This window comes from Alosa sapidissima, chromosome 20 (assembly GCF_018492685.1).
Source record: "Alosa sapidissima isolate fAloSap1 chromosome 20, fAloSap1.pri, whole genome shotgun sequence".
NCBI classification, from domain to species: Eukaryota; Metazoa; Chordata; class Actinopteri; order Clupeiformes; family Clupeidae; genus Alosa; species Alosa sapidissima.
Genome location: NC_055976.1, coordinates 16,721,270 through 16,733,726, shown reverse-complemented (window position 1 = coordinate 16,733,726; position 12,457 = coordinate 16,721,270). Strand labels below are relative to the sequence as shown.

Below are 12,457 nucleotides of genomic sequence, written 5' to 3'. Positions count from 1 at the left end.
TGTGATGGCAAATGACACAACTGCCATTTTACAGCCATGATACATAGTGATCCGATCCTACTCACACCCCTAATCAATTTCTCACTGATGATTTGATGGCCATGATTTACCTATATTTGTAGCCTATTCCTCTTTACTTTGTCCCTGCCAGTCAGGCTCATGCTTATGAACCACTGATATGTCATAGAGAACATTTTTGGTAAAAGAAAATGCAGTTAGATAGATAGATCCTCAAGGGGAAATTCAAGAAAATTCAAAGTTAAAACCCATCCTCCCCTATTATATGCTCAACTTTGCTGGACTCCCTCTTATGAGGTCATTACTGTGTCTGGAATGTTCATAAATTCAGTTATAAAAATAACTGTAAATATTGTTCTATTGTATTTAAAGTTGATTTTTCAAGAAAAATCACTACTCACCACTATCTTGCTTCATGTCCCTTCATTTGTCAAATTTTTTTTTTTAACCTGACATATACACTTTAATTTGGTGATTTATTTTGTATTTAATATGCCCTTTAAAAAGCTTTAGTCTTTAGGGGGAAAATTCAATTAATTTAGATTAATTCATTTCAAAATATGAGATTTTTTTTTTTTTTTTTAATCGTTTGACAGCCCTACTTTGTACCTACTAATGTTTAAAGGAGCGGTTTGTAGGATTGTTACCGAACGTTCTGTAGGCTAAAATCAAAACACTGGTGAACGTTCTCAAGACTACGTAGACGCGAGTCTCTTCTGGGTTGCCAGATGTAGGCTAATGAAGACACACCAAATTCGATGCCACGAGATGGAGGTTTCTAACAGATATTTCTTTCTACTTTACTTGCTGCTACCATGGCCAGCGACGACGACACGGTAGTACAATAATGAATTATCCAGTTTTCGACATTGTTTCACTATAGCACTAGGCCTGACCCACACATATTTTTAGCCTGTCAGGCGAATTTGATTGTAGCCTTTCATCATCAACACAAAATCACATGGGTCCGTCAACAAATGTGTTGCTACTGTTGTGAATGCCAGTTTGCTTTATCATATTAGTTAGAAGGCCTCTATGCTAAACCCGTTTGCAGACACTAACAATAACATATTACTAAGTGAGCTATACTGTTAGTGTTGAACTAGGGATTAGCATAAGCATAATATTCATCCTTGTTTCAGTCCGAAATCAGCTTTGAGCTACCAACACCGCCTCAAAGAGGTGGACGAGGAAGGGGGGGCAGAGGAAGAGGTGGCAGAGGCAGGAGAGGTGGCAGGGATGAGGAGGACAGAATCATTTTGCTCCAGACACAGAGAAGGGTTCAGACAGAGGTTTGTAGGCTAGTACAGTCTATTAGAGCTATCTACGGAAGTAACTTGAGTAGGTCTAAACATTTCAACTGAATAGATGGCTGAAACAACATGTGTGTTTGTCAAAAATAAATTAATCTTAAAGCTGTTTTTTTTTTTTTTCACTTTCAGGAACTCATTGAAAAAATGAGTGAGCTTCAGCTGCGGAAACTAGCTGGACAGCTTTTTGCACGCCAGCCAGGGTTGGTTTTTGATGCTCTGTCATCAATCAATGATTCCGTTCGGCCTCCCTCTGAGAGCTTACCTGTGGGGTGGTGCAGGTGTGGAAATTGCAGAGAAATGGCCACAGACGCAGAGAGGAAGTGTTGTGGACAAAGGCCAGCTCTCTGCATTAGTCAGACACCCCATTTCTCCCTGTACTGCCTGGAAGACGGCTATTTGCGTTTACACAAGCAGTATAGGGACGATGTCTTAGTATTTGAAGAAGCAAGGGAGCCGGGGGAGGATAACCGGGAGTATACTGTAGGTATGCTGCCTGCCGGCAATTCATTTTTTGGCAGCATGGGGCCTTAGGTCGGGGAAACAGAAGATCTATTCCTAGTTGCTGCATATGGCGTATTAGAGACAAATACCCCGATCCACATGGCCAATACACTGGTTTTCTCCCTCACCTGTAACCCTCTCTGTCTATACCCTTTATATATATATATATATATATATATATATATATATATATATATATATATATATATTTCAACTAAATTAAAATTAAACATTTACAAGAATATGGTATGTTGGCTTCTTTTAAGAGATAATATGAAAATTAACAAATACCGAACTGAATGTGAAATTACTTTTAACATATACACCTTCATTTAAGACACAGAAAAGGATTAAATGACAAAGTAAGTCAATGGCATTTTTATTGACAACTTATAGTGTATAACTATAGCATCAAAGTCTGTTCTCACCCCAACCACAGACTGTTCACCCCACTCCCCTCCGGGAGGCATTAAAGGTCTCTCAGCACCCGAACCAAGCAGGTTCAGAGGAAGCTTCTTTCCTGTCTATGCACCACCTGTCTATACTTTGTATATCACATTACACTTTTCTGCTTTTTTGCACTTCTGGTTAGACACAAACTGCATTTCATTGTCTTTGTACTTGTACTCTGCACAATGACAATAAAGTTGAATCTAATCTAATCTTTTGATTATGTACAGTATTGTGATCTAAGATAATCTATAGTTTTGATTATGTACAGTATTGTGATCAAATCTAATCTATAGTTATTATTATGTACGGTATTGTGATCAAATCTAATCTATAGTTATGATTATGTACAGTATTGTGATCTAAGATAATCTATAGTTTTGATTATGTGAAGTACTGTGATCTAATCTAATCTATAGTTATGATTATGTACAGTATGTACAGTATTGTGAGGCTCAACCCAATTCCCACGAAGGACTCAAATTTCCGGTAGCTCTGGCACTGAGGACAAAACAAAACAAACACAATATTAGCAGAAATTGAAACAAAAGGTTGTGTTCTTCCATGAGTTAAGTAGCCATGCTGTACCCCTTACCTATTACACTACACTCCTTTCGGAACCACTACATAAACACTGAGAAAGGTCTTTTGTGTATTCCTTAACATCAAAAAAAAAAAAAACAGGTATGTTTGACTTACTGAGACCTCTCCCGACTTGTGTTCTCACAAGTTCGTCTAAGGTTGGTGCTGGCACAGGAGGAAGCAGTCCTAGCCTTCTGGGGTCATGGGGGCGAAGTGATCTCCGCCTGGGCATTCCCTTACTAGTCAGCCTCTTGTGCAGGATCCTTGCCTGCAGGTTAGGAATGTGGCCGTAGGTCTTGGCAGCCTTTACAGTGTAGACGCTGTATCTTCGCGCCTGCTTTTTATAAAGTCTCCTGTATCTAAAATTAGAGACAGAACGTGCAACACAACCATTAACATTTTTTACATTTTTAACAATTTTAACCCATTTATCCTGTGTCCAGTAACTCCCCCCCCCCCACTTTCCCCCAACTTTCTAAATCATTATACTATTGTTATTGCATTTCTATTTCATTGTTACACCGTGAACATGGTTATGTAGCATAGTCATATAATAAAGTCTAGAAATTAGTTAAGGTTAATGTGTTAAAATAGCCTAAAAAATGTATCTTACTGTTTGCTTCCGTCAGGTTTGGTAAGCTCAGGTCTGTCCAGGTGAAAATTGTAGTCCATGGCTGCCAAAAAGGTCCTGGCCTCAAAGACAGGTGGTGTGTATGCTGTCCTCTTGTTGGCATACATTAGGATGTGGTTCTGGAATGATTCCAGCTCTGCTGTAGATCTTTAAAAAAAAAAAATCCATTTAAAATGTTTTCTGTTTCATTAATTTACATACTCCTTTAGAAACTATATATAACAATTACCTGAAGTTCAGATATTTGTGAACCTCCTCGAGCCATCTTTTGTTCCTCATGATGGTCTTCAGATATCTGAACATGGGCATCTGTGCAGACCTCAACAAGCTTCAGCTCACTGAGAAGCCCATCCATAGTCCTGATGAATGCCTTTCTCCATGATGACCGAATTTCTAGATGTTTCCCTCTTGTCAATGGTAATGACCGATATTATTGCCCTGGTGTCATTTTCCATTGCGGTATATGTACAATACTGTGCACAGTGCCCAGGGCTGTCCATTCTTCCATCAACTAATAAAACAAAACAGGTCATAAGAAAACATACTGTATATTAACTGAACACTATACAATATCATCGTTATCAATACTATTATATCAACCACCAAAAGGGCGCCTTACCAACAATCACCACATCTTTGTCCTGTAGATGACTTATCATCTCCGCCCTCTTCTCAAGCCAACATTCTTTGATTGTGTCCACACAAAAGGTGTCCTTGATGGTAAAGTACGTGCTACGGTTCACCATTCCAATGTTCATGAACTTGAACAGCAGGGAAACTTTGGCATAGTTACTCCCTGAGTAGGATGCTGGTAGCCAACATGAAGTCTCCAGCCAACATGGAATATTTCACGGTGGGTTGAGAGGTCCATTTCCACACAGTATGGCCAGCAGGACAGGTCTTAAAAATAAGTTAGAGAGAAGTGTGAAGGTAAGCAAAACTTGTAAGTACTTTATGCAACTAACCAGATATTTTCCTATTTATTAAGTCTTGCAAAAAACATTTCTGCTAAATTAACATTAATAGAGAAAAGGGCGTACAACCTGTTTGCTTACCCATTCCATAATGCTAGCTGTTCCCCTTGCCGTAATGGAAACCTCAAAGGGAGGGAGGCATGGACAGTCTGTGTGACTGCGTGGGTACCTGTATGGGCACTGTTTAAAGGAGAATTCCGGTGTGATATTGACCTAAAGTGTATTGAAACATGATACCGAGTGTGAACGTATGTCTCATAGCCCATCTCGGCTTGTCCCCTGCACTCCAAAATCTGGCGCTAGTTAGCCGATGCTACCAACAGCTTTTTCAATAGTGGTGCTTCGGCATCGGGCTAGCCATGCAAATAAATCACTGTTTTACACCCATTTACGAGGCTCAATGTATCATCTCCACACTTCATTGGTAGACTTCCGAGCAGGGCTCCGAACCGGTTCAAGGAACGAAAACGAACGGAATTTTACGGAATTTTACGAGGAGCGGAAACGGAAACGAAAACAAAATGGTCTTCAACTGTTCCGGAACAGAAACGTTATTCTGAAATCCACAAAACCGGTTAATAACTTTTTTTTTTTTCGTTCTCTATATAACAGCTTAATAATTTGATTTCTGCAGTTTGAAATAAAAAAAAAACGAATAAATGGACCTTTGGTCCAAATGGGTATATTTTGTCTTGCTGTTGTAGTGTAACCTATCCGTCTGCCACTTCGGATCTTAGGCCAGCTCGTAGCGTAGGCCAGTGTTTCTCAAAGTGTGGTCCGGGGACCACTGGTGGTCCGCAAGCTATCCCAAGTGGTCCGCGACCTGTTGTAAAAAATAATATAGATGCGTTGTTTGCAATATTGAACCAACTTGTATGTAAATCCAAAGTTCTGCAATACTGCCTATGTAAGCTACGCCAATTTAAATCATATGAATCCTCTGACACAATAAGCAAGGTGCAAAGACAATAAGCAAGGTGGGTTCAGTGAGTAGGCCTATTGTGTCTATTAGCTATGTGGTCCGTGAGGTTTTTTCTAATGGTTAAGTGGTCCTTGGTCTGTAAAAGTTTGAGAAACACTGGCGTAGGCTACTGAAACTGATTTGGAAATTGTTTGTAGCCTATGCGTAATAGCCTATTTTGCCTGTCCACGCCTTGTCGTTTTAAAGTCGTGATTTGAAATGTTTGCGCAATTATAGCCTATTCTATGTAGCCTAGAAGAGTTAAACAGGAAATTTGAGATAGGCCTTGTCAGCAACAGACAGGTTTGTTTATAAACAGGGTTGGAATTATAGCGCAAGCCTTTGAAGATCTCCATATGGATAAAACTCCAAAAGGCTACAATCAGGTAAGGAGTTTAGCACGTATCCAGAAATATTTTTGATAAGAAATTATTTATAGGCATAGGTTAGGCCTACAGTAAGTCTGTAGGCTATGGGATGGATAGCCCATCTGAATGTTTTTGGATGCCGCCTGTGATTTATTATGTTTGGCCATAGCTACGGTATAGGCTAAATCAAGGGGAAATAATGAGTAGCCTACGTCTATTCTAAGGTAAAGTCCACAAAAATAGACTTGATAGGCCCGCCAAACACTGCCGGAACTTTAAGAACGAACGATATTTTGCGTTCCGAACCGGTTCAGGACCGATATGTTGGTGGCGGAACGCATGCAAGAACGAAAACGTTAAACATAGGCCTATCTGAACCGTTCGGAACGGAACGTTTGAAAAATAATTTCGTTTTCAAGCCCTGCTTCCGAGGGCCCTGACATTTAAAATGAGACATTGAGAACTTTGAAAAAGCACTGGTAGTTTACTTACAAGACGATTTATACAGACAGTATCTTCACGAAGTTTAGCGTTTGCAGCCATCTTGAATTTAGGCACGATAAGTCAAGCAACGAATAAGAATGAACAGATATGATAAGGGATCAGATTCCAAAAATAATTCAGTGGAAATGCATGTATTCCAGTTGCTGCTACTGGAAGAAACTGGAATCCATGCATTTCCACTGAATTATTATAGCCCGATGCCGAAGCACCACTATTGAAAAAGCTGTTGGTAGCATCGGCTAACTAGCGCCAGATTTTGGAGTGCAGGGGACAAGCCGAGATGGGCTATGAGACATACGTTCACACTCGGTATCATGTTTCAATACACTTTAGGTCAATATCACACCAGAATTCTCCTTTAATGGGCAGCATAAGGACAGCTGCCAGCTGTTTCAAGCAGTCCTCATAGCAGATGGATGCCCGTTTTCCAATTAGGTCATCCTCAGCCAAGACCTCCAGTTGTGCGGGAAGAATGGTTGGCGGCATTGGTATATGAGCTGATGGAGGCTCAATCTCTGCATCGATGTCATGGACAACATCGCTCATGCCGATGATGGGCAGACTGTCAATGCACGATGTGGGCAGTGCTCCACCAATCCTACAGGACATAGATTGAAGCATCATCCTTAAAAGAGAGACAACTCTCCCCTACATTCAATCTGTATTATTCTCTGAATAAAATTCCCACAATATTGTGTTAGTGTTAGTGTTGCTCCAACTCCAGAATGTTTATGCCCTGTTTATGGTGCCTGGGCTGTCTATTACTAATAGCCTACCTTATACTAATATGAGGTACGTAATACTCATTTTGGCTATTATCGTCCTCATCATGGCTGTTGTCGTCCTTATCATGGTTCTCATTGTCCTCTTCATCTGTCCCCCAGTCAATACTGTAACATTTAAGATTAGAAAATATACTTCAGTAATATGGCATGGGTGAGTGGGGTTGGTAATGGGTATTACCACGGGTGTTGTTCGGCCATAGCCACGAGGTATAATAGGTTACTAACTAACAATATATACCGAGAAGAAAACTATTCCGACTTACACACTGTTTCTTAGGTCATTGAATTCACTTTCGTCCATCATGTGTGGTTTGCTCTGGACATTAATATTATGCAAACTACATGAAAATGAATAAATGCAAAATAAACAAACAAAGGCATTAATCTCAGTAACACATCCACAGCACAAATAGCTTGATGACTAACAGAAAATGTATTTGACCAGATACCTTTGCTCTAGAGCTTCAGGTGCTCTCCCTCTCCAGTGATTCACATGACAGATCTCTATAGAAACCAAAATGTCCATGAGACCCACATTTAACAAGCACAATATTATTAATACCAATAATAAATAAACAAGATACTGACCCATCAGACGGACATATTGATGACAGTGCTGGAGCAACAGACTTCGTCCACTGTGCCTTGCTAGGGGTGGAGGTACTTGGTCCCTCATAGCTACAAAAGAATGTCACAACTTTAGTATAGAGGACTCTCACATGTGTCTATGTTTGTTTGGACTTCTTCACATGTTGATCTGCAGGGCCCGTTTTTCCGGTATGTGCGCGCGTGTGTGTGTGGGCGTAATGCCCTCCTGTATCCAAGACTTGAGTGAAAGAGTAGTCATCTATTACTGCGAAAGAATGAACCATCGCAGGCATTATACTATCATTCATTACGCTAGTGAAATATAGGCGAGACTGTCCAGCTACATTGTTGTCGGTCTCCTAATAATATGTGTCAATATAGCGATATATAGGCCTAGCCTAGGTGAGATGCTACATTGTTTCAATCACAACACAACTCTTCTGACTCTAACTAATGTTAGCTACCAAAGACTTCTAACAGTAGGCTAATCGGAAGATCAATAACGTTACGTTAACGTTGAATGAAACACTGTCACTTTGCTGGCTGGCCCAAAAGTAATAGCCTACCCCAAATTCACTGACACCAGGCATATGCCTACATGTAAATATTGTCTCGCCACAACTGTAAATTGACCAGAGGTGGAAAAAGTACGAAAATATTGTACTCAAGTAAAAGTACCAATACTTTGATGAAATATTACTCAAGTACAAGTTAAAATACCAATCTGAAAATGTACTTAAGTAAAAGTAAAAAGTAGTCAATTTAAAATGTACTTTTTTTGGGGGGGGGGGGGGGGGGGGGGGTACCAGAACAACCAGTTTTACCAGAGACTTTCTAATGAGGAGATGCACTCAAAAAATCCTCCATAGTATATGTGCTGCCGAAGCAATAGTAATGCATGGGGTTAGTTTGTAACGTTGTCTACACATATTACAACCCTTCCGCGGCAAAACGTTGACATGTGAAAACATTGAGCCAATCATGTGGTGTGTTGAGAATACATTGAGCCAATTATGTGGTGTGCTGTGAAGACATCGTGCCAATCATCTGTTGTGATCTCGCCGCCGGAGCAAGATTGGTGTTGTGAAGCCTTATGCACGTAACCTGACCCTAGCCAGATGAATTTCGCTCCGCCTAGCTCCACTCATCCATCTGGAACCGATCCATCGGAATGGTGTTTCAGAAGGCTGGGCCTAATCAAAAAATGCAGCGTTTCCCATACATTGACTTATTTGTGGCGGCCCACCACAATATCAACACTGAACACCACACAATGATTTTCCATGTTCTACTAAATTGTGCTTAAATCTGGTTAGCATCATAACCAGGCTGCGCTAATTTGTTAAAAAACTGTTGCATTCAAGTCAATTCTGCAAACCTACCACGACAAATAGAATTTAATTCTGTGGGAAACACTGAAATGCTTGCATATGATTGAATAAGCCACTTGTCTGTCATCTATTGACGTGCTACTTCAACCACTCACATCGAAGCCAACCCGTGACGCTGATAACAGTCTCACGGTCGCTTCTCCACTACATCACATCTATGAAACTCCCGCCCTGCGTCCTGATTGGCTGAACCAGTCGGTTGCAGAAATCACTCTCAATGGAAGAGGTCCCAGATGGATGTGAGTGAAGCTAGGCGGAGCTAAGCGGAACGAAATTCATCTGGCGAGGGTCAGGTTATTATGCACGCGCATTTCTGCTGAAATAGATGCCCGATAAGTGCCCAAAAAGCGTTGCAATATGGCCGGCGAGTGGAGGTACTTGCCTAAAAGGATTTTGGTCCTAGCTCGAGTTGCTGCAGCCAGCAGCTAAGGCAGCCGTGTTCATGCTCCCAGTGTGTAGCGCTGTAGGTGCAGCAACTCGAGCTAGGTAAAACCGATTGTTTCAGTTTTGTTCATACCGACAGTACTCGGTGACATTGAGAAATGGAGATCTATGTGAAAAATCACCAGAGTTCTCCTTTAAGTTTGAGCAGTAGTTGATTTTCAAAGTTAGTTGCACTCATCCTTGGTCGCTTTGCAGTGAACAGTAATCCAGCACAACTGAAAAGCCCCTCACAGGCAGCTGAGGCAGGCAGGCCAATGTTGAGTTGCAGAGTTTTTTTTTTATATTTTGAAACGAGCAGAAGGTTCAGCAGATTAAAGGGCGTCGAACTGGGGGGAAAAGTGGGAAGTATAGGGCCCCAATGTAGGAGAGGGCCCTTGAAAAGTGGAATACGGGGGGCACAACATTTTCACCAGGCATTAGTAATAACTCAGGTAATCCACAAATAAAAATCCAAACAACTCCATAAGTAGAGTCATGTGTAATGAAGTGGAAATACACAGGGAAAAAGTATTGAACACGCTAAGAAAAGGCACTAAGGCAAGGAAAGGAACGAGCTGGAATCTTAGAGAGTAGTTATCCTTGCTATCTGTGCAAATGAATATAATCTTAATATAATATAATATAAGCTTGGTTAGTAGCCTACATATTGATGGGCTATAAAAAGGTTTTTCATTACCAAGGTGTCACACAAGAAACATTTCATGATGGATAAAAGCAAAAAGCTCTCCCAAGACCTTTGCAACCTTATTGTTGCAAAACATATCAATGAAACTGGTTACAGATGAATTTCAAAACTTCAGAATCTTCCAGTTAGCAGCATGGGAGCCATTGTCTGCAAGTGGAAGGAACATCACTGCATCATCAACCGGCCATGCACAGGATCTCCTCGCAATATTTCTGACCAGGGAGTCAGAAGGATAGTCAATTCCAAGAGCCAAAGACCACTCGGAGAAAGCTCCAGAAAGACTTGAAGGCAGCCAATTCAATTAAATTCAATTAAACAGTTCTGGAAGTAAAGATCAGGATTCACAAGAGGGACCCATGGAATCTGTTTAGAACAGGGCCAAAATCACACCTGATACTGCGACTAATAAGTTTTGTCATAGGAAATGTCTTGATGCTGTCATTACAAACAAAGGCTTTTCCACAAAGTATTGAATAAATTTCAGTAGGCGTTCAATACTTTTTTCCTGTGTCATTCCACTTTATTACACATGTTATTTTTTATATGTGTGTTAATATAATATGTGCGGAAAATTTCGAATAGACTCACTGGAAGTTTAGGCTAATTACTGAAAAAAAGTCTACGCGTTCAATACTTATTTCCACCATATATTTATTTTACCTTAATATTTTAACTTCCAAATTAATGTCAAAATGAATGTCATACGAAATGTAAAGTTTGACTGACTGGATGTTTATACAAAACATAGTGAAAACTGTCAAAGGTCACTCTCACTCTCCCTTGCTAAAGAGCTAAATGGTTTAGTCCGCCTGCACAATAGTCTATCTTTTGTTTATTTAGTTGAGCATCGCTAGTAGTGGACCGCTAATTGTTGTGCTGCTGGTGCAATGTCTTTATCCAAGAAGTCAGGTTACCAAAAACAAATGCCAAAACAGGAAAAAGAGAGAAATGAGGGGAAACAACTGCTAATGAACTACTTTCCAAAGAAAGGTGAGCCAAACGTCAAAACACGAAATCCCATGGTGTTTGCTTGAATATCTCCGCAATCATAGTGCTAAAACGAACTGAGACAACCCATTGAAATAGCGGAAAATACACTTTCATAGGTTAGGCTACACATGTAATCTGATGCATAGACTGTATATATTCTATATATACAGTCTATGATCTGATGCATCTCGTGATCCAGCTCCATCTCAATCACTTTCAGAAAGACATGGCGCCAGCTTGATTCATGTCCTGTTGTAGGCTACATGCTGATCATTATCACTAGGCTAGTTTAGGGCGTGATTTTTTCTCTCTCCCTTTCTGTTTTCGTTAGTCTTAACTTTTTTTTTTACTTAAAATACCGATTTTATAAACTACTTAAAAAATACAAAATACACAGAAAAACTACTCAATACAGTAACGTGAGTAAATGTATTTCGTTACTTTCCACCTCTGAAATTGACTAACGTTAACGTTAGCACTATCCCTAAACGGAATATCTGATCTGCAGCTAGCATCTAGACTAACGTTTCTCCAACCATGACATAGTGAAAACAAAAAATACCTCTCTAACCAATGTAACATTATGTTAGCTGAAGTTTGCGATTAAGATGAAGTTTAGCCTAACTTACCTGTCGAGGAGAAATATGGCCAGCTCTGCGTCAGACTTGATGTTTTTAGTTTGACGAAGACGTTGGCATCTAAGGAAGGCTCCTCCGATGTCCACACGGTTTCTTGTTTTATCAAACAATCTTTTGGAAATGTGTCTTCGTTTTCTTTTTTGGTGGCGATAACGTCATCGACTGCCTCTCATAGTCGTCCATAACTGAACTGACAGTTGTTGACAGTTGGCCTTAGAAATCTACCTATTCTAGAATTAAATCGTTCAAAACATAAACGAAAATTCCAAGAGATTCAGAGATTTTTTTCAGTTTTACGGCTTTATAGGGGTTATGGTAATGTTGTCAAATAAGCCATTACTTCCATTCATCGCATTGTTTTACTCTCTGACGACTTGGTGATCATTTGTGGATTGATTACAATTTATTATCCACGTTTTTCCTACATACTGGACCTTTAAAGTTGATTTTTCAAGAAAAATCACTACTCACTACTTCATGTCCCTTCATTTGTCAATTTTTTTTTTTTTTTAACCTGACATATACACTTTAATTTGGTGATTTATTTTGTATTTAATATGCCCTTTAAAAAGCTTTAGTCTTTAGGGGGAAATTTGATTAATCTAGATTAATTAATTTCAAAATATGAGATTTT

General features: G+C 39.9%; 1 protein-coding gene across 1 annotated transcript; it reads right to left on the bottom strand.

The window, feature by feature from the left end:
* Window positions 1-6,545: 6,545 nt before the first annotated feature.
* On the bottom strand, window positions 6,546-12,024 carry LOC121694417. The gene is made up of 6 exons (XM_042074577.1): window positions 11,815-12,024; window positions 7,676-7,765; window positions 7,537-7,591; window positions 7,351-7,425; window positions 7,079-7,192; window positions 6,546-6,900 (listed from the first exon to the last, which is right to left on the bottom strand). The coding sequence occupies exons 2-6, from the start codon at window positions 7,761-7,763 to the stop codon at window positions 6,615-6,617; spliced, it is 618 nt and encodes a 205-aa protein (XP_041930511.1). The 5' UTR covers window positions 7,764-7,765; window positions 11,815-12,024; the 3' UTR covers window positions 6,546-6,614.
* Window positions 12,025-12,457: the final 433 nt, after the last annotated feature.